General features: G+C 53.7%; 1 protein-coding gene across 2 annotated transcripts in view; it reads right to left on the bottom strand.

Moving 5' to 3' along the window:
• CCDC9B (coiled-coil domain containing 9B) overlaps nt 1-24,869 on the bottom strand; it is a 39,858-nt gene that overhangs the window by 7,747 nt on the left and 7,242 nt on the right. For both annotated transcript variants that reach the window (XM_062000161.1, XM_062000163.1), the window contains 8 exons: nt 17,201-17,350; nt 8,959-9,033; nt 6,532-6,716; nt 5,149-5,210; nt 4,582-4,635; nt 4,069-4,174; nt 2,666-2,723; nt 1,488-2,312 (listed from right to left, as the gene is read on the bottom strand). In XM_062000161.1, the coding sequence (XP_061856145.1) occupies nt 1,521-2,312; nt 2,666-2,723; nt 4,069-4,174; nt 4,582-4,635; nt 5,149-5,210; nt 6,532-6,716; nt 8,959-9,033; nt 17,201-17,350 (1,482 nt within the window). In that variant the 3' untranslated portion in view covers nt 1,488-1,520. The remainder of the gene's footprint in view (nt 1-1,487; nt 2,313-2,665; nt 2,724-4,068; nt 4,175-4,581; nt 4,636-5,148; nt 5,211-6,531; nt 6,717-8,958; nt 9,034-17,200; nt 17,351-24,869) is intronic.

The raw sequence follows: 24,869 nt of genomic DNA, 5'->3' as shown, positions 1-24,869 counted from the left end.
CCAGCTGGAGAAAGCCACTGCTGAGACAAGGGACAGACCAAGTGCTGCGCTGGCTCAGCCTGGCACCTCCACAGGTGCCCTGGCAGCGAGGACAGCCCAGGAGAGCACAGCAAACCTCCAGATGAAGCAATCCCAGGGCAGTGTGCTGAGAGGACAAGGCAGCATGTCCTGTCTGTGACCTCATGATTGCTCTGATGACTAACAGGAATGAAAATGCATCCTCTGGGTGTAAGATGCAGCCCTGCCTGTTCTGTGATCCCAACACAGGGCAGCTGCCACCTCTGCCTAAGGGCTGCTTCTGCCCTGAGCAACCCACCAGCCCCATCCTGGAACCTGAACCATCTCCACACTTACAGGGAACAGCAAAGAAAGGAAAGTGGCTGTATCAAAAGGGGGTATTTGTACCACTCCACACATACATCCAAGTGTCTCCTAACATGCTCCTGAATGCTGTTGGGATTAATTTCCCTTCACTTGAAGGAATGTGAGTTCAAGCACAGAACCAGCTCCTGCTGCTTCTTGGTGTTTTGTCGTTTTTAAAGAGCTGTGAGGCCTGTGCTTCTCCAGGCCTTTTGTACAGTGATGGATTATAGGGAAAGTCTCTTTGTCAGCAGCTTAACCACTTATCCCTAAGCTCATTTGTACCTCTGGGGTAAATACTGAGCAATACCCACGAGAAGCTGCTGGGTCAGGGGCTGAAGAAAAGGCTGTTGGAGCCAGGGAGAGGCACTTGGTGGGGGATCTGCCTGCCTGTCTTTGAGCTGCTAACTGCCTCAAGTGCCTCCTTAGGGAACACAGCTGCTGCCTCCCTACTTAAAGGGCAGAGGCAGGAGTAGCCTGAGAGCAATTCAGGTGTTAGGCAAGCTGCATTGTGTTCTCCAGCTGCTCAGCTCTCTGCAGAGCCTGCAGCCTTTCCTCGTGGGAGAGATGTTTCAGTCCAGAGCCCCTGGAGCATTGCTGTGTAACCAGATGTGTGCTTCCTTCTCCAGAGGAACCACCTCAGCCTCTGTGTTTATCACTGCTCTGCATATTCCCCTTACCACATGTGTCATTCCAAGTGTGGCACTCGCACATCCACTGGCAAGAGAAGCCCACGTGCAGCTGAGCTTCAAAGCACTGTCCACGAGCTGGGCCCCTACAGCTGTACAAGTGTTTGGGGAAAGGGACCATGCTGACATCAAGTTTTTCTAGTTGTGATCACCCCAGAGACAGAAATAAATGCCCCACTCCCCTTTCTGAGGTTATCCCTCCCCAGGACTAGTTTCAGCTTGTGCCCTCTCATCGACCAGACTCAGCAGTTCAGTTCTCTCTTCACTTTTCCTGCCTGACTTCCCACTGTTTCCCCCCTGCTCCAGGGCAGGTCTTTGTGCCACACAGACTACCTGGGGGATCCACGCCAGCATTGCTGGGTATGTACCCAGGTGTGGGTCTGTAGCGTGGCAGTGGCAGTAACAAACACAGCAGGGGGAGCAGGGGCAGGAACTCACCTTCTGTCTCAGGCAAGCCGCTGCAACCTTTTGCTAGTTGAGAGCGTCCCCACTGTCCTTGTCCTTGCAATCCTCAGGCTGGTTCCCTTCCCTGGACTGGGATTCTGCTGCATCCTCCTCAGGTGCAACAGTCTCGTCAGAGTTGGCTTTCCTTGGGGGCAAAGGCTCTCCTCTGTGGTCAGTGCCTTCGGCATCTTCACCTCCTTTCAGTGCAAGTGTCTGGCCCTGAAGGGCAGTGTTTGGGGTCACTTCCTCCCAGCTTTTCCTCACCAGCTGTCCTTGCCCTGCATCCAGTCTGTCTCCTGCTGCAGTGTCCAGCCTTCCTCTGTGGCAGCTTGAAGAGTTCTCCTCAGTGGACTCCTGTTCTGAAGCTGTGTTTTCCTCTACCCCAGCTCCACTCAGCTTGGCTCCCACGGGCAGCAGTGGGGGCTCCTCAGTGCCATGCCTGGCAGCTTGCACAGAGCCTGGGGGGCTGCTCTGTGAAGCAGTGCTGCTGTTAGTGCTCTCCTCCTCCTGGGAGATGTCAGCAGTGCCAGGCTTCCCATTGGCACCTTCCCCCACGCTGTCCTTACTTGGCCTGGGCCCTGGCTCTGAGTCACCTGTGCTGGCCACGCACACCCCCAGGCTGAAGCCCTTCCCTCCTCTCCCCTCCTCCTTCTGGCCATTGTGGGCAGGCTGGGCCTTTCCATTTTGTAGCCTTTGTGACGAGGAGGCTCCGTGATCTTGGAGGCTTTGCTGTTTCCCCTTCTCCTCCAGCTCAGCTGTGCAGTTCTCTTCCACCCCCTCCTCACCTCTGCTCTTCTGCTGCTCCATACCCAGGCTCCTCTGAGAAAAGAGGGAGATAGTTCAGCTTATTAAAACACCAGTACATATGCTCTACCTTGTCTGTGATGGTTCTTGAAACTCGAGTTAAAACTTGCAGAGGTCACTGGAGGATGTAAAAAGCTGTAGGTGGAGAAGTGCTGGGGGACCAGAGTAAGTGGGCTGGCTGTGCTGACAGAGGGTCAGTGCAAGAAATGAGGTTGCTCCCACCCCATGTGATCTGCAGAGTGTCAGGGAGGGTACATTTCCCCCAGCACAGGGCTCTGCCAGCTCTGCACTGCCTGGGAGCCTCTGACTGTCCTCACTGTGCATGTTCTGAGGAACCTCAGCAGCCAGCCTCGAGCTCATGAACTCACTTGGGTGTCAAAGTCATCCTTCAGAAGAGACGTGTCCTCGCCTTCTTTTGCATCCCATCTGTCAAGGAAAAGAATAGTCAGAACTTAGCCCTTCAAGCTCTCATATGGCAAAGCCATTCTCCCTGCCTGGCACCTGGGGAGGAAATCCTGCCAGGGCCAGGCATCCCTTGTCCAAGTGCCTCGACCAGGCAACAGGAGACAAAGGTGGCAGCTGTACTGGGCCAGTTCCTCTTGGCACCTGCAGAGCACTCGGTCTGTGCAGAGACACTCACCTGAGGGCACTCAGTCCCACCCAACTGCTTGTTACCATTCTGAATGGAATGAAACCAAGATACAGTTCTAAAGATAACGAAACCAAAATCCAACTGCCAGAGCAGACAGTTGTTAGACTAATAAGATAAGAGCTTGCTCACGCTTGTGCCTGCCACAGACTCGTTCTGCTTGCCTGACAGTGCCCCAGTGTCCCAGGTCTGCACAGGCAGGTGGGGAAGGATAAGAATTGCCCTGAAGTATTCTTGGAGACTGGACATGTGGACACATGCAAGCAGACTGCAAGAGTGGCCATAGGGTCCAGCTTGCCCAGGCTCTCTTCCCCTCTCACCATCACTAGCAGATGCTTAGGGTAAACTTTGGAAAAGTCATAGCTGACCTGGATGGCTGAAGAACACTAACATTAAATGCTGCCAGAATGGGTTTGAGGCTGGGTAAACAGAGGGGTCTGGGGTATGTAACCAACTCTTTTGTTGCTTGCTACAGGGCATGGCAGTGCTGTGAAGAGGATCACTGTTATTAAAGCATCAGTGTGGCTCCAGGAAACTGGAGACTGCCCTGAAATGTAATTATGGAGAGCAGCAGGGAAGGGGCCCCTGGGAGGATGCAGGCAAACCTGTAAAGTGCACTTCATCTTGCTGAGATTCTGAAGTGACTTCTGTGCTGCTGGCAGGAGCAAGCCAGGGCCCTCCTCACCAGCTCAGAGATCTTTAAGAAGACTTGTTTAAGAAGAAAAGACATGTGTACCACAGTATGAATCCTAATTACTATTGGCTGAGCTGGGAACTATCTTTGGAGGCTGCTCCATATCAGCAGTGCCTAGAAGTCAGAAAAGATGTGTTCAAAAGCTTTCTGAGGCCATGTGCCAGTGCTACCCAAGCCCAGTCCCAGAGCAGCCCTGACCCTCCTGGGCTGCCCTGCAGAGGGCTGGTGCAGCAGGGCAGCACAGCAATGATGCACCCCACAAACCCCACCAAGTGAGCTCCTGCCAGACACAGCCCCAGGCACCCTGAACTCATCTGAACAGCTGCCATTGAGGAGCAGTGTCTATTTTTTGCCTGTCCCTCTTCACATTTAGGTAAGAACGAGGCCTGGAGGTGCACAGGAGAGCCATGGCTCCCAGCACCGCTTACCTCCTGGCTCTGCCCGTCAGCCTGTCCCTCCCTTTGGCTCTGCTGCTCACAGCTGGGACTGCCTTCGGCCCAGGGTCGCTCACATTCACTCCATGCTGTCCTCCACCTAGAACACAGTTTGGAAATGCTGTGCAAGGGCAGGCAGAACCAGCTGACAGCCCACTGAAGGGGCCAACATCCTTGTGTCAGCGCCTCTGCAGGGGAGGCTGGGAAGCTGTGTGCATCCTGGACGTGTCTTCTAAAGCAGGGAAGACAAAGGGAGAATTCAGGAGAGTTCCTTCTGGATTTCTTGTTTACTCCAAATTCCAATTCTAACTTTAAATCTTATTCCTGGGATGCAGTCTCCCTTGTGCTGCTCTTGGAGGACTTGCTTTCCCGTGCCACGTGGCACAGACCAGACCACACAGCTATGGCAGCAGCCACGTGGTGTGCTCCCAAAAGGTTCTCTGGAGGGAACACTGCCCGTGAGGGCAGAGCACAGGTGCTGACAACCAAGTCATGCTGTTCACTCACCTCTCCCCTCGGGAGGAAAGGACCTGTGCTGGAATTTCCTTGCGTTTCTTCCCCCTGGAAGGACAAGGCAAAGCATGCAGGAGAGTGAGTGAGGTTCTGCAGCGGCCAGGCAGCACAAAGCCTGACGTTCAAACAGGGTGTCACAAGGGAAAGCTTTGTTCTGCCAGTCCATCTCCTGAGGAACAGGAGTCGTGATGGACTTATGCCAGTAAAGAAGCCAGCAGGTGCCACAGGGATCAGAGGTGACGTGCTCTGGAATAGGATTGCCTCTCACACCAGTGTTTGGGAAGGGAGGCAGCGCTGAGCCTCCGCATCGTGTCGCGCAAGGTTACAGAAGCCACTGCTGTCCCTGGCAAGGTAAAAAGCACTAGCACCCAGACACTCAAATCCCATCCCCTGAGCACTCTGCAAAGCAGAGAGGGCTGAGGCCCCAACGCTGAGCTCAGAGGCATTTGCCCAGAGCAGCAGAGTTTCACAACTGACAGCCACGACAGCCGCTGCGGCGCTGGGACTTGCACCATCAGCGATCACTAGCATCAGGACAGAGTCTAGGTGTCCCCTGCCAACCTTTCTTATTGCTGGGATTATCCAAGGCTGGCTCCCCATCCTTAACAAAGTCCTCTTCAAACCTGCAGGTTAAAAACAGGCATTGTCAGAGCTGACCGTTCTCCAGGGCGCAGAGGGTGGGCACGAGACCTCGGGGCGACGCAGGCTCCAGCCCTCGGCCCTTCTGCACCTGCCCACGGGGTTGATCAGCAGGAGCTGCAACTGCATGCACTAACCAGCAGAAATGAGGCTGTGAGGCAATTCTGCCCCAAATGAGAAGCTCTAAAACCTTCACACCAGCACCCAAATGTGTATCTGTAGCTTTATGAGCATCCACAGCACCTGCAGATGCTGCAGTGTAGCTGTGCCACGCTCAAATGCAGCTTCCCAGGCTGCCAAACGCAGTCTGAAGCAGCCTCGGGACTTGTCACCTCAGATCAGACTCATTTGCTTGTTTTGTCTTATGGCTTTCTTCTTGGGAATGGATATGTGGGAGAACAGGAGGGCTCAGAGCTGTCTTGCCAGCCCAGCACTCACTTCAATTCACCTCTAATTATTGGGGTCGCAGTGACTGAAAATCTATATGTTTGGTGCCATTCCTCCACCAAAAGATCATCCCACCCATGTGCCCTGGACAGGCTTTATCAGCAAACCCACAGAACGTTCCCTAACTCCACACCCCATCGAAGCCTTATCCTGCTGCAGGTGCCAAGTCATCCTCCAGAGCTTTCTAGCTGCTGTGGCCCAGTTGAACAAGCAGAGTCAGAGGGACAGTGTTCAAAGCAGGGACGAGTCAGGCCCCGTGAAGAGCTCTCCCTTGCTGCTGTCCCCAGCACTGCCCACACAGCATCCAGCAGCTCTCACAGCACACTGTGTAACGGGCTCAGTTTACGGGGTGTGGAGGATTTAGGGCACGCTGGCCTGTCCTGTGACTGAAAAGGAAACAAGCAGGGCAGTGAGAAAACTTGTGGACTAGCAACGTGAGTTTGTCCATCCCTGTTCTAGAAGAGCACCTGCACCCTGCTGCCACCGATTTGTCCACGTGGGGATGGAGAGGATCCTCCTCAATGCTCAGGTGTATCCCTGAGCATCAATTCATGCTCCTCTCCCTCCCACCATCCAAGTCCCGGTGGGACCAAGGGCAGGCAACCTTTGTCAGCACATACTATCTCCTGTCAGGGCAGGAGACCTCACATCAGAGAGGAAATGCAAGAATCACTCTGAGATCTGGTCCCACTGGCAGACAGGGCTGGGAGGAGAAAGAGACAGCGACGTGGATTTGGTCAGGGAGAGGCACGTGGCAGCGTGGGATCTGATCAGCAATAGGACTCTGGATGAGATCTCAGGGCTGGCTTCAGATGCTCTGCTGCAGACAAAGCAGCCCAGGACAGGGGAAGGACCTACATGTGCTCTGACTTCTCCACGTCCCAGGCCCGTCGCCACTCGCCCTTGGCGTTCTTGTGCCGCGCCACTCGCTCCAGGTCGATCTGGTCCCGCTCCCTCTTCCAGCGGATGTACTCCGAGCGCTCCCGGCCTGTCATGGGGAAGCTCAGCTCCCCGGGGCCCTTCTGCACCGACTTCCCACCATCCTGGGGGAGGCAAAGGAGCTTCTGGTTAATAACCCCCCTGAAACGGCTGCACGTGGGGTACTTGGTGCTGTCACCACCAGAAGTGCTCAGTAATGGCTGGAAACAGCTTGGAGCAAGGTGAGCTTCTCTCTCTCAGCGATGTGCACACAGGAGGGCTCTGCCTTAGCCACAGCCTGAGCATACTGCTCCCAGGGCTGCTTGACATGACACAGAGGGAAACTGAGGCAGGAGGAAGTTGGAGCCACAGTGTCGACCCATAGCCAGATGAGCACAAGCCACCATTCCCTCCCAGGGAGGCTCAACGTTAATAAGCTGTGGCAATGTGTTTCTGTAAAGTTGCTCCATGTCTCCCAGACTCCATGAACAGTGGGACACTCAAGGATTCCAGTTGCTCTCACCTCAGTTTTTGCCATCTGGCTACATTCTCATTGCCCTAATGAGATGGAGCCTCTCCACTGTTTCCCTCCCCTGCCCCTCGTTTCTCTGCCACTGCAGGGACATCAGCCCTCCTGGGCTGGGAAGCAGATGCCATGTGAGGTAGTTTTTCATTCCAGACATTCAGCACACGATTACAAACCCTTGAAGCCAGCCCTGTAATGCTGTGTGCAAACAGCCACAGCCTTGGTCTGCCCCATTTGTGCTTGGGGTCGCTTTACCTGCAGGCATCGCTTAGACAGTGGCTTTCACCTGCTGTGTTCCTGAAGCCTCTAAACCCAAACACTCCCAATTTGCCCTGGAAGAGGTGTTTGCCAAGGCTTACTTATGGCATATGGTTACTTCTTGGAGTGTCTGCAACATGTCCTAGAGTTTGTGCGAGTTCAGCCCCTCAGAAGATGCACTGGGCTGACGAACCCCCCCTCCCACCTGCAGACTCGGGGACACTTCAAGTTATACCTGTGAAATCTTTCACATTAACAGGGTTGAGAAGGAAATGAGCATTCTGTGACCAGCAGCCATCCCTAGGAGCTGCAGCCCCAGGGCCCCTGTGCCCAGCACACAAGGCAGAGGAGCTCTTCACCTCCACTGCCTTCAGCCTCTTGCTTTGTCACTCCTCCTCACAACACACTAGTTAAGGGCTGCCACTGCTCAAAAATGTAAAGCTTAATGACAAGCTAGTTCAGAGCTGATGGAGCACGTGAAGGAGGGGGCAGGTAACCCAGCTGTCAAGTTAATGGACTGGTGGAAACAGGAGCCAACTGGCCACAGTGTGTTGTCAAGCAACACTGCGTGGGGAATAGCTGGGTGCAGTCAGCTCAGAGCTGAGTCCCAGGGTGCTAATTACCAGCGGGTAATTCATCACTTCACATGCCCTTCCACACCAGCCACCCTCACCCCTTCCCCAAACAGGAATTAACTCCTCAGTGCTGCCCTGCTGATAAAAGCTGAGCAGTGGGGAAGGAGTGACTAAGAGCCCTGTTACCAAGGAGACCCACCTGCGTGGGCCAGAGATGGGGTGTTGGTAATTGCTCCTCCATTTGTGAGCTGGCAGGCCTGAGACTGCCTTCCCAAGGAGGGAGATGTGAGGTGTGCAGAAAGGCAATGCCCACCCAGGCAAAGCAAGGGCAAGCACTGGTCCCTGGGTTGGGGCACAGGGTGTCCTGCCACGATGGAGCCTGATGTGCCCATAGAGAAGCAAGAGCTGAGCAGCACACAGCTCAGGGAGAGCAGGGCTCAGCTTCCAGAGCTGGCAGACAAGTGCCCTGCACCACTGCCTTGACCCTTAGCAGAGGGGAAGCCCAAAGCACGGGTAAGAGTGAGGCTGGTGCCTGGCTCTCTGGTGGGTAGGTGCAGACGTGGCCATGGGGCCCACAGAGCAGGGGCAGGAGCTCACCCCAGGGGCTGCATAGCTGTGGTGAGAAAGACCACCAAGCTCCCATGCTCCCCTTTTCTGCTCTGGGGGGGATCAGCTGGAATTAATGTTTAAGAGCTCATCTGTGTCCTCCTAATGAGTCACACTGAGGTGGGGCTATTCAATTTGTGCTCCATTAATTAAGAGCATCTGCAGGCTCGGGGGAGCCAGCATGTCCCCCAGGGTTTGCATTAAACAGTCAGTGGGAAGGCTTGTGCTTTAATTTACCTCCATCCTGCTCGGCCTCTGCTGAAGTGAGGAGCTGCAGCTCACATGGCCCAAAGCCTCTCAACCCACAGCAAGTGGTTTTGGGTGAGAAACCAGCGAGGGCTGTGCTGCCACAGGGGGAGCAGGGTACTGGTTTCCCCTAAAGGCGCCCGTTCCCCCACTCACCTTCCGGCCGTGCTCGCTGTCTGGGCCTCTGTCGCTGTCTGATCTCCTCTTCTCTGCTGGTCTCCTCTCCTCTGCCTGCAAAGGCACAGACACGGGAATTAATTCAAGAATTAAACAAGGACTCCTGGCAGAGGAGTCAGTGCCTGACCCTGTACCTGCCAGGAACTGCTACAACTGCCCAGAAAAGGTCAGCAAGAGAGGAAGGATTGGTCTCAGGGGCCCTGAATCAAACCAGTGTGGGGGGATGAAGTCAGAAAGTAAGAGACATACAAGAACAGCAAATAAAAATGTATGGGTGCCCACAGATCTCTTCTCTTGCCAAGCTAGAGGCAGAGAGATGTGCTGGAGGGTCCCATCTCTTTCCAATGCCCCCAGAAGCAAAAGAGTGCACAGAGTATTTCCAAAGCAAGGCGTTGTGCCCTGCTGAGATGGGCTGGGAGCCATCAGGAGGGCTGCTCCCACAGGGGGCAGGGAGAGGAGGGCAGGGTGCTTGGTGTTTGCTCAGGGTGGCCACACACCTCTGACAGCAGCTCCCACCCTGGATCTGAGCACGATGGGACACAGCGTTTGTCCCGGCTGCCTCTCCTGTCTGCAAGGGGCCCTGGCAGCCCTGGGGCTGCCTCACACAAACACTGCCAGGAGCAGAGAAGGCCCTGGTGTGCTGCAGCCCAGGAGAGCCCAGGCAGCCCCAGATTCCCCTCCCTGCTCAGCCCCCTGGGGGTTGGGGAGCGTGTGGGGCTCAGATTGTCATGCTGCTGTTCTGCACTGCCAAGCAAAACTGAAACACAAAGAGAAAAGCCACGGCAGAAACTGCCAGCTCAGCCCTTCGAGAAAGAGCCACCGCAGTGGGATCCAGCCCAAGCAGGACTTTCATCCCAGGCATTTGCCAGCCCCAGGTTTAGCCCAACATCACAGGGCTGGGGGTGGGAAACTGGGGATTCCAGTCCCAATACCTGGCTCTGCCCAGCCTCCTAAAGCAACTCATCTGCTCGGGGACTGTCCATGGCTGCTACATCTGAGGCAGGTGGGAAACGTGAGCAGGGAGTCAGTGCTCATGGACACTGCACTCTGTGCACTGGTCTGGCTGCTGGGAAGCTGCTACAGCTCCAGTACAGATACAACTCTGCAGAACAGACCCCTGGAAATAACATGGGAGGTGTCAGCTGGATTGTCCTGGGATCCCTCAGCAAAGAGCTGGGGGAGAAGGCAGCAGGGTCTGTGCTCAGAGAAACCACTCAGCACCACATCTCGCCTGTTGCACAACGGGCCCAGATCTGGTCAAAGGCGACACTGGGTGTTTATTCAAAAGGCTGCTGGAAAGCTTCTGTAGCCAAAAATGCTCCTTCCAGGCTCCAAGTCAACTCCTGCTGCAGCCCCACTTGAATAACCACGTAGCAAGGCACCTAAGGAGCCTCTGCAGCCCCAGCCTGAGATGCTGCTTTCAGAGAGAGATGAAACCAGGCTGGAGCCCCCCTGTCCCCGGGGAAAACTGTGGGAGGAGAGACAGGAGAGCAGGAGCACCGATTGCCTCGGGAATGCCAAAGGCAGCTCATAACCGACGGGGAAACCGAGGCAGGCAGCCGCACGGGGGTGCGTGTTGTCTCAGCTGAGACTGCATGCTTCTCACGCACACGGTGATGCCGTCTGTCCCGTCCCGACTCCAGCCCGTGTCCCGGGAGCCGCGGAGCCGGAGCAGCCGCACGGCTGAGCGCCGGGGCGGCCCGGGGGAGCGAGCCCGTGCCCGGGCCGTGCTCTGCGACGGCTCAGGGACTGTGCTGCAGCCCACGAGACGCCAGAGAAGCCGCGGGGACTGCGTGTGTGTCCCCGAGACCCGCGTCCCGGGGGCTACGGCTCCAGCTCTGCGCGGACACAGTACGAGCCTCCATCCTCTACACCCCTCACTCAAAGCCCAGCTGCCTTTTTCCTTAGTCTGCTTCTATTTTTTGCTTCTCACAGGGCACCGTGGAGCCCCACCAAGCCCGGTTCTGCCGCAGGCAAGCAGGTCGGAGCCGTGCCACGGACAGGACACGGGCAGCCCGGCTTCTGCAGCGGCTCGGGAGCATGTTGCTGCCTGGGCTCCGCGCTGCCCCAGTGCTGCTGTTCGCCTGCTATGACACACACAGGCCGTGGGGAAGCAAAACATGTTTTTCTCCTCCTTCCTCCTCCTCTCCGCCCCCAAAATGATGCAATCTGCCAATGACATTCTCATCTGCAGTGTAACTGTTCCTGCACGGCAGGGGAGGAGGTGCCGGGAGGGGAGAGCCTCCAGTCGACACAGAGGGTGGCTGCTGCGTATCCCGAGCTTTCTGCGAGGATTCGTCGGCTTCTCAGCCCCAGAATGGTCCGTGGTGGGGCTGAGCCTGCTCCTGAGCAGGATACAGCCCCGGGACCCCAAATGCCGTGTGAGGCCGGCTCTGTCCCCGCAGCCGACCACGCACACTCGGTCCCTGCGCGGTGGGGACGATGCTGACGGCCGGGACAGACCCAGCCGGCTTCATGTGGTTTGTGCTAACAGCTGTCTCCCACCCAAAAGCTCTGACAGACTTCAGCATCTCTGGGCTGCCTCCCTGCCTTCTGAGTTTAAAAATAAGCACCAACGGATGTGTTCAATGAACCTGTTGGTACCCACTTCTCCAGGCACGTGTCGGCAGCAGAACTGGCAGGTCTCCTTGCAGGAGGGGGTCTGTGAGAGCTTAGAGCTGCTTGTGCAGTGCTCACATCCCGCACTGGGCAACAGCTTTCAAACTAGCACATAAGAGGGTATATTTTTCTAACTCTTGTTCAAAATCCACCTGCTAATTGTGCTGCCTGAGGGAACTGAAGACTTTTCAGCCTGGCTTTCTGCCTCTCTTCCCCTCCCATCTGCAATGGCAAAGCAAATGTTTCTCCTGCCACAGGTTTGGTTCCTCTCCTGTGTGAGCACGGGAGCCAGGCTCTGCAACGTCCCTGAAAGCAGCTTTTGTGTCTCTTGATTACACACAGTCACTTCTGGGCTACTGTCCTGGGAAACTCCGTTAATAAAAGGCCAATTTAAAAGCCCTGAAGCCCTATCAACTGTCCATTTAGAAGATGATTTGTAACCTGCTAATTAAGCATTGTGCTCCGCTGGTCCTGGGCTGCAGCTCTAATGTACCAAGGAGCCTGAAACGCTGCCAGAGCATGGAGTGGCTTTTTAGGAAATGAGGCATTCTCCCCAGCCCTGCTTGCAAATTTAGGGGCAGCCAGGTTGAAGTGGGAGGAAAGGGGCCAGATGGGGCATTTCCAACCCAGCAGCAGGACTGGAGGGTCTGGAGCTGCAACAGCAGAGGGATGTGCTCGGGCTCATTTGTTCTGGGAAGACACGGGAGAATTTGGTTCCCCCAGCCCACTGTGCTAACAGAGAGGGAAAGCCTGTCACTGGGGATAAAAAGCCCAGGGGACCAACAGTGTGTGCTGGCCAGAAGCACCCAGGCAGCAAGAGTGGGAGTGTTCTGGGGAGAAGGAGGTTAATTGAAGTGGGGATAACAAGGATGCCCATCAAATGTCTGAGTAGGATAAATCTGGAAAGACAGAGAGGAAGAGGCAGGTTTGACAGCAGCCAGGCTATGGGATGTTACCAAAGGGCAGTCATGGATGTCATACCCTCTTAGGCACCACAGCACTGGTGAGGTCCCAGCATCCCCAGGTAACCCAGATGAGCAGGGAACAAGCTGGGGCATGAGGTGGAAATCCCCAAAGGATGGTCCATCCTGGGGTCATTAGGGAGGCTGAAAGCTAATCCTCAAATTGGGAGTCTCAGCCCAGGTCCCAGCACACGGGCACTCAGGTGGCCACACTGGTACTCCATCAGGCTCTCCTGGAAGCTGATCAGTTTGGGGATGAAAATGAAGTTTCTCTTTCGGATTTTCAATCACTTAAGGGATAGAAAACAAAAAGTGGCAAGAAAATGCCCGTGTTGATGGGGGAGGATTTGCAGGGATGTGCCACTGGAGCACACACTGCTCAGCATGCTCATAAATGGTCTGGAAAAGGAGATGAATAGAGAGATGACAGTTTGCTGGTGGCACTAAATCATACAGGGCAAAGAATGCTATTTGCCAGGAAAGAGCTGCAAAAGATCTCTTGACACTGAATGTCTGCATCATAAAATTGCAGATGAAGTTCAGTATCAATAATACAAAATAACTCCCAGGGAGGAAAATGCCCCATCCTACGTAAAGCCACAGGCAGGCGAAGCCTGGGCTGGGGTTAACAGCCAGGAATGCAAAGCTGTCCTTACTGGGACTGGTGCTCTGGAAGTGTTAGCTCAGTGATTTAGGGGAAAAGGAGAAAAAGCAAAGAAAACACAAAGTCATTGGGAGAGAAACAGAGACCAAGCCAGAAGCACTGTTAGGTCACTGTGTGCATCCACAGGCACCCCAGCTCCAATGTCTGTACAGGGCTGGCCTTGGGTTAAAAGGATCCAGTACAAGTAACAAAGGCACAAACGTGGGTGATGGCAGTGATCAAAAGCACAGAACTACTTCCTCACCAGATATGTCTACACAGGGTCAGTTGCAAGCCTGCAAAGAGGTGGCTGAAGGGAGACGTGGAACTGGTCGATGGAATCATTTGTGCTCTGGGAAGGGGAGCAGGGAGTGATCTCTGCTCTGCCTCCTGTGATGCTGGGGCATCAGATGCAGCTATCAGGTAACAGGTTTGAAGAAAAGAGAAGGGGGGCAGGTTTCAACACAGCCCATCACTTGACATTGCAGCTCCTGGCTGGAGACATTGAAAAAGGAGTAAAGTTTAGATGAACTTGAAAGATTAGCATTCAGGGAAGAAAAAGGCTGTGAAAGAGAAAGATCCTGTTCTGGGGGCAGGGGGAGTGTCAATGCTAACTTTGGGCTGGTGAGTGTAGGAGGGGAGGGATGACTGCAGGCTGCCCTGGGCTGCTGTCCCTGGCACTGTGCTGCTGGCTGCTGCTGCTGCAGGCTCTGCTGGTGCAAACACTGCACCGGCACTGCCCTTAGCACAGAGCCCAGCCTGGCAAGTCCCAGCTCTGCATGGTGCTGGGGAGCTCTGGGTGGCAGCACCCACCAGGGCCGGGTTCCCTCCTCCCTGGCTGGGCCCTGGTTACTGGGTTTCCTGAGCACTCATCAGCACCACAGCCAGGGTGGCAGAGGCCCTCTGTAATCCTGTTCGTGTGGGGAAACTGAGGCCCAGGGCTGCCAGGGTTTGGGGATGCTGGGAGCCCACCAGTGCTGCTGGGGTTCAGCTTCCATTCCCAAAATGACTTGCTGTATTCACCTCCCCTGTGACACACACACAAGGATTTAATCCAGCATCTTGCTGTTACTAACTCTGATCTGCTCTCTGCCAGTGCCCCTTGGAGACACACATTGCTCTGAGGCACAGCATGTGACACACTTGCCTGGCTTCTGTTTCTCAAGCACTATCACTACCAGAAAAAAAGCAGCACTAACTAAACCACTGATCCTTACTGCAGCTTAGGAACAGCTGAAGTGACAGGGTGAGCCAGACCAAACCTCCCTTGCCTCGAGCAGCCCAAGCTGGCATGACGTGTGTCAACGTGACCTGTCACTTCAGGCCCCATCTGCTTCTGTCACTGATCCTGGGAAAACGTTGATCAAGTGCAGATGGAAGAAAGCTTGCAGAGGTGACCATGAAGCCCAACCATTTAACTCTCTTACAGCCACATCCTTCTGTCTCTGTGTGAGGTGCCTGAGTGCTGACAGCTGGGTTTTGTCCTGGCTGTTGTGGCTGGTGTCTGGAGCTGCACAATTCAAAGGGCAGTATGAAGATGTCTCTGTTAACTGGGGATGGAAAGGGGCCTGAGCAGTCTCAGGACATCACAGGACAGGGAATGTGCCGAGCTCAGCTGGACTCTGAAGCATGTCCAGGGGGGTAACAGGTATGGGAAACGAGAGTCTCAAACACTTGTATAGCATTTCTAAATCAGAGAGGAATCCAAAGGACAACAACAAACACCCCCACGAAAGCCCATTTGTGAGATGAGCTCATGACATGCTCTTGCACCCCAGCTGTTTCCCAGCTCTGGGAGGTGAGCCCACGGCCAGCCCTGCACTTGCTCCCTGCTTCCAGGACAGCAGGCAGTCCCTGGGAGCACTCAGCCTTCCGGGGAGCAGGGAGCTCCTGCTCTGCTCTCTGCCAGCTTCCAGGAGCCTGGGGGAGGTGTGTTTCACAGCTCAGCAACAGAAAGCAGGGCACATTTTGTCGGTGCCAGCAAGAAGCATGATGCTATGGCTGAGTGCAAGGCTGCTGTTGAGCCAGGCTGGCCGTGCAGCCACAACGCCAGGTGACCAAGCAAAACCAATCTTTCCTTTCAGTCTTAAGTAGTGCTGGGGGCACAGACTGCTCCTCAGTAGTGTTACTTGATAGCTAGAGTTACATGAAGCCTCTGTGGTTTTCCCTTGTTCAGTCAAGATCTGCAGGCATGGAATGGCTCTGCACAGCCCTTCTCCCTGAGGACACAGGCACTCCTCCAGCCCTGAGTGGGCCTCCCATAGCCCTTCAGCTGCTGATGAAGAGTGCCTGAGCTTCAGTCCTACCCTCTGCCAACTGAGCAACTGGGTTTGGATTAAGGGGGACAAAAGGGGAAGACTCTGGATGAAGTCTGGTATCTGAGGAGGAGCAGTGTTCCTGGCAATCAGCAGCATCACCTTGTAGCCCCCAAGCTGTGTGAAGGAGGCCACGGTGGTTATGTGTGACTGAGGAGGTTGGCAGAGTTGTGTGAGCTCCCTGCACTGCCAGACAGAGGAAATGACATCCACTGGGAGTGAATTTAACTGATTGAGCTTAACTGAATGCACAGTGGGAGCTGAAAGTTGCAGGGGCAAGACTCAAGACACCAGCCTCTGGTGAATCACCAAAACCAAGGCATGAGGCACTTCACACAGTCTCTTTGACAGCCTAAGATTCAAAGCAGCCCATCTTCAGTGGGTCATGTACAAAGGTGTAGGCAGACAGGGCTTTAAGCCAGTGCAGCTGTAGGATCTGCTCTCACACACACTGAATCCAGCTGCTTTGGGGCCAATATGAGAAAACCCTCAGGTTTCAAGTTGTATGGTGAAAGCATATGAGATGTTACTTTGTCAGGGCTGTCCAGACACTTAAAACAGGTTCTGAAGCCAAAATCTAGGCATTCCTCCTGCTGCTCTATCCTAGCACAGTCCCAGCCTTGATGCCTTCAGACACCAGCATTTAAACAACCCCAGCAGGAGCAGAAGGAGAGACACTGGCCCTGCACATCACTGAGTTGCTTTTGACAGCCTCAAGGACAGCTGCTGCACAGGCATGGTCAGGTCACTCTCACCACGTCCAGGTGTGTTTGTGATGCCTGGACTGAAACAGGCAACATCTGCCACGTGGACCTCTGGTGAATGGATAGTTCCTGATGGCTCAAGCAGGCAGCATATGTGAGGTTTATGGCATTCAAAAGCCAGCTTAGTAGCCATGAGAAAGGAGCACATGAGCTTTCAGAGCCTCAGTAAATTCTGGGGAGGAGGAGAAGCTGAAGGTCAACGTGGGCAGTCAGCAGATGGTTGGTTGGCTGCTGTCCCAGAGAGGGTGCTCCATCGGTCTCCCAGCGTTCCTGGGTGTGTTTGGCAGCTACACTAAGTGTTGTTTTCCTTCATGGTCTTTGCTGACCCTGTTTGCTGCAGGCATTTTTACTTATCTGTGCAAACTCTCAAATAGAAAAATACCACATGCCTCTGTGTGTAAAGAGGAAAGTATTTGCCAGGAAGCATTTGAAATATGTTTCAAAGATTAACAAAGTTCAGTCAGCTCATAATCCAGTAGGTTATGGCCAGGCACAGCAGGACTTGGGTTTAGAAGCAGATATTGCCCAGCTCTGTTAACTTTCAAGTCACGTAGTGAGTGAAGAGGACAGTGCTCCTGACTCAATCTGCCTTGTGGCCCCAGAAAGAAGTTGGTAAGAGCCAGGAGGTGAGACTCATGCCCCTGCCTGGCACTGGTTTGTCAATCCTCCCAAAATAGCATCTGATATTTCTTGTGGACCCAGGATGTTTAAAAGCCTGCTAGCTCTAGCTAAGATCACAGAGAAGGGATGCTTCACAGTGGTGGAACCAGCGAGTGTTACAGTGATAAGCTGTACTAACACACAGCCTCTCCCAACGTCCTGTGCCTGGGCTGCCTCCTAATCTATCTCCATCTCATGCCAGCAGAACCAGTGGATGCCACTGGTAAGGTGCAGTCAGGTCATTTGCAAGGCACTTACCTTTTCCTTGTTCTCCATGGTGATGGCAATCTGCATCCTCCTGCCCCTGCGGAAAGCCACCAGATGGTCTGTCTCTGCTTCGCTGGGGTCTGGGCCCCTGCCCGGGCCAGGGCAGCGCTCGGCGCGTTTCTCGCTGACGATCCGCTTGCCCTGCGAAGGACAGGGTGAGTCAGGGCCACCTCCAGCAGCCCTCTGCAGAGCCCTTCCTAGGAGAGGGGCCACCCCCTAACTGCCAAGGATTTCAGCCTGGCAGAGCAGAGACGTGACCCACGTAGTCAGTCATTTGGTGTATAAAGCTGCCACCCTGCTGCAAGGGACATGTGGTACTGCACAGGCACGTTAACTGAGCAAAGCCTAGCTAGGATGGGATTTACCCTGTTCAGATGCTTTGCAGCAGCAGCAACACTAATTGACGGGTTTATTTTCAACAGGTGAGCCATCTGTGTCTTGGAAACAAAGGTGAAGTTGTCCTCTCACCAAAGGTGTCCCAGTAAAGCGTGAGGCTGCACTGGAGCAGAAGCCCAGAGGCTGAAGGGAGGGGAAACGCTGGTTTCCCTTGGAAACACTCCAGCCTTGTCCACAAAGCAGATACTACCCTAAAGTGTATTAACACTTGATAGCTTATCCTCTGCATGGTCACTGTGCATTTGTATTTCTGGAGTGATTCATTCAGCAGTGGAAGAGTTTAGGAAAGTGATACATAGACTCCTTGAGCAAGGGCAGTTTACCCCTTTCAGCTATTACGTGCAGCTGTCTGTACCAGCTCGTGCCTCAACTGCACACGTTTCCATCTGGTTCTGGGTCTGTGAATTACCTTTGCTGCTGGCTGAGCTCCTGCCAGTGCCCTCAGCCATCACTTCCACAAAATGAGCACACCTTTTGTACAGAAACACATACTTTTCTCATTTTAAAGTATCATCTTTCAGTTCCATCACGTGCCTTTTTATTTTTGCCCTACAAGGAAACGAGAGACTTATCAAGTCACCTCCACTGTTACCTCTGAGCTTTTCCTTTTCTCTCCGTCTCTGTGATTTCCCTGCTCGACTTGACCAGGGATGAACAAAGCTCAGAAGCTTCCCTCTCTCAAGGATGCTGCATCTGCCTCTGTTTTGCTCCCTGGACTTCCACACATACTGGGATCTTGACTTCCAGGGAGCTCAACGTCTCCAAGCAAACGTCAGTGACACTTGGGAACTCTTTGCTGTGACGAACTTGGTTTCAAAAGCAAACAGCACACACTGACTGACCTGTGACTGCTATGGAAGTCTTGCAGACATCAGGGAGTTTGCCAGGACATGTGATACCAAGACGTCTTGCGTTAGCCTCATCCTCCCTTGGCTGTGCCAGACGTGCAGATGTTAGTGTGGAGGCAGCTTTGCTGCAGACAGCCTCCGTCAACAAGACCTTTTTTATCACTTGTCCAGTCATCGAGCTTCCTAACACATTATAAATGTTTTGGGAGGTACTGGAGTATTTCCAGCCTCTTGCTTATTTTCCTTTCACATCTGTGTAATTTGCTGTCTCAGCAGAGATAGCCTGGTGCCCAGGAGAGGCAGGGTGAGGCCCTGCGCTGCTCTGGCTCTGCCAGCGCGGTGTGGACACAGTGGGAACCTTTGTATGCACTGCCTGGAGTAGGTACAGCTCTGGGGTTGGGTTTCAGCTGGAGCTCCTAACAAGTTTTGCTGCCCTTAGTAGGACCCTTGCTGTTTCTGCTTTTCTTGCACTAAGTGAAGCCACATGTTGCACTCAAAGCAAGGACCTGCTGCCAGGCTGTTCCGTGCCATCCCAGTACTCTCCCTGTTGCTCTCTGTGTAGGTGTGATGCAGTCTCCTGCTTTGACTGCTGTGGAGGACAAGCCTCTGTGAGCCCTCCCTGGAGATGACAAGATCGTCTTCCTGAGAGAGTGAAATCTGACAGACAAACAGAGACAGGGGTACAACTGTCCTGGCATTGCCTGTAGCCAGACATTTAAGTGTCCTTGTGTACAGACAGGATGTATGTTCTGGAAAAGTCCCCATCCCTATCAACTCTGTGAGCTGCTTTCAAGGCTTTAGTTGGTGTATCTGTCTTGAGGAGGATATGATTTTGTCAGAGAGCTGGCAGAAAGTTGAAACCAGAATGGAGCCAGCTCTGAAGTCCTTGCCTTAGTCCCCCTCCATGAATGGGGCCTGCTGTACTGTCCCTATTGACACGTCCCCTTGCAGTCACAACGTTACAGGTGGTTGCATTACTGCAGCTTGGTAAGTGATGAACTGATTACTGAACTAAAGTCAGAACTGGCTGAAGATGTGAAGGTCAGTGGCAGCTTTGGCAGCAGTGACCAGAAGACAGTGGCTTTTAGGAGCCTGAGGCAAGCAGCAGACCATGGGCTTCAGGAGAGCAGATGTTGAATTGCTCAGGGAACTGGCAGGCAGGATCCTGCAGGATGCTGTCATGAAGGAAGAAGGGACCCAGGAGACCTGGCTGATTTTCATGGACAAGGCACAAGAACATAAGTAAAGACTTCCTGTTGTACAAGAAAATGAGCAGGTGTGGAGAGAGGCCAGCTTGGCTGAGCAGGTTGCTCCTGGTTGAATTTAAATGCAAACAAGGCAGTGAGTGGGAGGTGGGAAGGGACAGGCTGCCAGGAAAGGTTACGAGAGCAGGGCCTGCACATGCAGGGATGGAGTTAGGAAAGCCAAGGCTCACCTGCAGCTGAAACGAGTGAGAAGTGTGAAGGTCAGCAAGAAGGACTTCTGTAGATGCATTAGCAGCAAAGTAAGTTGAAAGAAGCTGTTGGTCTGCTGCTGAATGGGATGGGCGACGTAGTGACACAGTGGGGGGAAAGACTGGTTACTCTGTGCCTGCTTTGCCTTGGTCAGTTACAGGCAAAGCCTGCTCTCAAGTCCCTGACTTAGGGGCAGTCAGAAAAGTGCTTCACTCCCTCAGCACCCCGGGAGATTCAGTTATGGACAGGAAGGTGAAGACAAGCACCTGACAAGTCCTGTCCCTGGGACAAAAGAACCTCACAGAACCCTGCGTGCCCATGATGGGCAGGGGCCCAGCTGACTGGGAGCAGCTCTGCAGAACTCTTCTTCAGCAGGGGCCCAGGCTTGATGACCTCCAGAGGTCCCATTCCACCTCAGCTCTTGTATGGCTCTATTACTGTCTCCAGGTCTGTATTCATGTGTCTTATTCCTCAGTTTCACTGAAACTGGAGGCTGGAATTAGAATGGTCAGCACAGGGAAACCAATGTGGGCTTCTGTCAGTGCAAATCACTATTAATGGATGTGGATGGAACAAAAATGAACCTCTTTAATAGACCATCTTGGTCTCGTGTTTCAGACCACAGAGCTGAGCTGGAGAATTTGAAGCTGCAAATCTCTCCTGCCATCCCCTCTGGGTTCATGGGGCAGTGTCTGTGGCCACAAGAGTATCCTCTGGTCTCATCTAAGTTGGCAGTTGTGCTGAGATGATCTAGCAGCTCAGAAATAGCTTGCAAAGTCATGCTCAGCTATGTGTCTTCCAGGCCTATGAATAAACACTTCCCACTGCCACAAAAAAAGGTAATGGAAGCTCAAATCTTGTCAGCCACTCTGAAATCCTGAGTGTTCCTATTGAAACTTCCCCCCACAGCTAGAAAGGATCAAGTGATAAGCATCCCTGTGTGTGCTTCAGGTTCCCTTTCATCAAGAAAACTCTTTTTCAAATGTGGAAGACAGGAGTAAGGTGCATGGCAGACTTCTGAGGCACCCCTACACATCATGGGTCTGAGACTTAACCCCAGGAATGCCAGTGGAGACACAACAGGGACAAGTGCAGCCTCCCTGCTTTGCAATGGGTGTGTGTGACTGCCACCTCTCTCCTTTCTCTTCCCTCTCTCACCAGCCTCTCCTCTTCCAAAAACCTGTTTCTTCACTCACATCTTTTGGGGAGGAGAGCTCTGTGGAGCAATCTGGACACTTGCCCAAAACAATCTGTAAAGCAATTTTCTACGAGAGCATCTTTTCTGTTCCCCAGCATCAGCCTTCCTGGCAGCAACCCTCCAGCTGAGGCTGCCTGCTGCCACCGAGGAGCTCTGCAGCCCAGGCAAGGCACTGCTGGCTCCTCAGCATGCAAACAGGCCCCACAAAGGACAGTGTTGTCCCACTGTGTGAGCAAAGCTCCTGGGAATCATGGGAATCACTCAGGTTAGATGCTCCTGCACAGGGCCCAGTCCTGTGTGACTGTAATGTCTTTGGGGAAGAGCTGGGCTCTGCTGGCAGCCTCTCAAGGCAGCCAGACACATTCAAGGCAATAATTCATCTTCCTTCCTTTGGGCCCTGAGCAGGCATGTACAGAAATCCCAGGTTGTACTGCTGAGGGTGGTTAATGAACTGGAGAGCTGGATCACTCTGCTCTAGGCAGAGGACTGATACCACACTGTTTAGCATTCCAGCTAATCATCCTTTGTACTAAGAAAGCAAGCCCAGTGGTGCTTTAGCAAGGCAGCAGCACACTCTCAATCCATAACTTGTTCATCAAACATTCGTTGCAGTGTAAGCCAACAGCTGTTCCCCAGGGCTCTTCAGTGTTTAGGCAGCGACAGAATGTCCTTTAGATAAGTAACGTGGTCACAAAGAACTCACAAATCATTCCCAGTGCTGAGTGGGTATGTTTGGAGATGGCTTCACCCCTTACCAGCTGAGAAAGCCCTTCCTGAGGAGGGATGTGGGCCCTGAGTGCAAGCAACTGCAGAGCAAGGCAGAGGAGCTCGTACCCAGATGCTGTGAGCAGGGCAGAAGCCTCAAGGTGGCTTTACAGGGACATGGCACCTTCCCTGGGCCAGCAGGTGTTAAAAGTCACAGTGGGAAGGCTGGCACGTTGGCACAGCCATTAAACCTCTCAGTGTACTGAGCAGATGGCAAGGAAGACTCAGGGGCTGACACAGGAAATCTCTGTTTAGCAGAGCTGTGGTAACTAGACATGTCCAGGCTGAGGGAGCAGCAGCTCTAGGCAACAACACCCCCTCCATCTGAGGTCCCAGCTTGAAGTGCCAGCCTGTCTTCTTTCACTTGTTTATTATTTGAAGAGTCTCAGTGACTCCCCAGGTTGCTTGTCCCACGTTGGGAAAGGCTGGCTGCCAGTGAGGCATGTCAGGGAGGAAAGTGCCCATGCAGAGCCCAGGAGAAGAGAGAGCAGGGCCCAGACAGCCACAGTGCCTGGCAGAGCCTGGCAGAGCCTGGCAGAGCCTCCCTTTCCCCTGCCCACAGCCTGGCCAAACAAGAGTCTCTCCAGGGACACTTGGTGAAGCCTTGCTCACTGGGAACCTCTTCTAAGCTTCAGCAGCCCAGAGGATGCATTAACAGGGCAGCAGCAACAAATAAGCTCGTACATCATGTGATACCACATACAACTTTGTCCAGAATCCAAGTAGTTTCTCCCTCTCCCCCATTACAGTCCCAGGCTCCTCCTACTCATCCATTTTCAGAACTATATTTGAAGTAACTAAAGGAAGGTTCTGGATTGCTGCCACTGGAACATTCACCAATAAATCAATTTTCCCCTGCATCAAGCCAGGCTGCTGGATTATGCTTTACACCAGGAGACCTTGGGGAGGCTTATGAGGCCCATGAAAGTGCTTCATGCAAGCAAATTCCTCTATACCCTACCCCAGGGAGCTCTGGGGGGGTTCCCACAGAGGTCTGCATTTCCAGCAGAAACACCTCAGAGGTTTATTAATTGCCCATGCTGAAAAGCACCTGGCACAGAGCAGAAGGCAGCACTGTGATTTAGCTGCCTGTGCTTTGCACAATATCCAGGACTCGAATCCTGAGCTAGAGATGATGGGATCAGCTCCAGGGGATGCAGCCTGTCTGCCAGAGCCACTGCTCTGCAAATGGAATTGCTTCAAATATAAGCTACATAGCCGTGGGAAACCTTGGAGGAGGTTCTCAAGCATGTCCCAGGTCAGGCTCAGTCACTGGTGAGATTGGTTCTGTTTCTGTGTACTCGCTATTCTAAGAAAAACCAGAATCTCCCCCTCCCATCAGGAGGTGGTTTGGTTGTGCTGGAATGAGATTCCATTTGAAGGGGTTGTTTGTGCTCCTGGTAATCTATCTGCAACAAAGGGAATGAGAGGCCTCAGTCCCTTTCTCCTGAAAAATCGTTCTGAAAGGTGCATTATCTCCTAAATGGTTCAGCTCCTCCGAGGCAGCACAGAACGTGTCTGCAGTGGCACAGTGATTGCGGGCTCCTTCTTCCTGGAAAGAAGGGGGAACCGGGTCACAGAGAAACACAAATGAAACGGCATTCGAGGCACCACATCAGAAAAATATTTCCAAGCTGCCTCAGAGGGACAAATGGCTCTCTGCCGGTTGTTTACAGCCAAGGCTCTCAGCACTCCTGCCGCAGCGTGCCGGGACAGCAGGAAGGGTGGGGTTTCGCTTCCTCGCCCTGGGGAACGTCTTTGGCTTGGCCCTCGGTTCAAAACAGCCCACTCTCCTCCTGTGGGGCGGGCACGTTGCTGTGGGAGCCACGGGAGCACCCTTTGCTGCCGCTGCTGTGGTGGGGACAGGAGCTGACCTCAGCTGTCCCGCTGTCCCAGCAGAGGCTTTCTGTCAGCTTCACGTGGGCGCTGCCAGCACAACGGGGCCACTCCCCGGGCTGGTGCCTCCCCGTGTCTCTCGTCCTAATCGACAAATACATAAGGTTGCTTCTGGTATTCTTTGGGAACATATTTAACAAGAAGTATGACCTGCAGCAATCTGCCTCTCACTAACTAGAGCTTCCCTGAGCTCCCACACATCTGTGCACGCAGATAGTCCCATTGCTCCAAGGAAGGTGGCACTTCTGAGCCTTCTTCCTAGTTACTGCACTGTTCACACTCCCTGACTCCAGTGAGAACACGATCAGCCCCCTGAGAGATGCTCCAGGAAAGCACTTGAAGCTCATGGAGGCTCGTGCTCCCTCGGACGTGCTGCCAGTACCAACTGCCAAAGGTCTGTCAAAGCCTCCTTGGCAAATAAGCCCCGACGTGCTGGAGCTGCTGTTGGGATCACTATCTGTGGATGCACAGGCTGCACGAGGGATGGGGGAGCCCAGGAGAGGGTTTGGGGTTTAACACCTGGAGTAACATTTTCAATTACTTTTGCCTTTTCACACAGTTTTTAACAAAGTCTCAGATTCTGGGTCACATTTTCTGCCCATCACACTGGCAGCTGCAGCAGATACTCATGCCACTCTCATCTTACTTCTGCATTTAGGGCTGTCTGGAATACAGTCACAGGGAGAAATGGTGCTGTTTTTACCACCACAGATGACTGCCTTCCTGGGAACAGCTGGGGAGCAATGCAGCTGAATCTGTCTGAGCTCCCATTTATTTCCATCCCCTTGCCAGGCACAGTTTAACAAACCCAGCAGTGGCCCAGGAGGTGACTGATGGCTCGGAAAGGCAACTGGCTGTGCATGGCTGGATGGAGCTGCTGGAGGTTTAGCAAGGTCTGGGGCTGATTCCTGTGAGTCAGACATGGGAAGGGAAGTGTGTGGCAAGCTGAAGACTGAGGCTGCGCTGAAGGAATGAGAGACAAGGAGCAGGAAGGGAACTCTTCCCTTCAGAGCTGAGACACCAGAGGACACGCTGAGCAGAAAGCTCGAGTGAGAGGCAGAACAGAAACCCCTTTGTAAGTCAAGAGGTTGCCAGGCAAGAAG

This window comes from Colius striatus, chromosome 7 (assembly GCF_028858725.1).
Source record: "Colius striatus isolate bColStr4 chromosome 7, bColStr4.1.hap1, whole genome shotgun sequence".
In the NCBI taxonomy this organism is placed as follows: Eukaryota; Metazoa; Chordata; class Aves; order Coliiformes; family Coliidae; genus Colius; species Colius striatus.
This window is presented reverse-complemented; position numbering and strand designations above follow the sequence as displayed.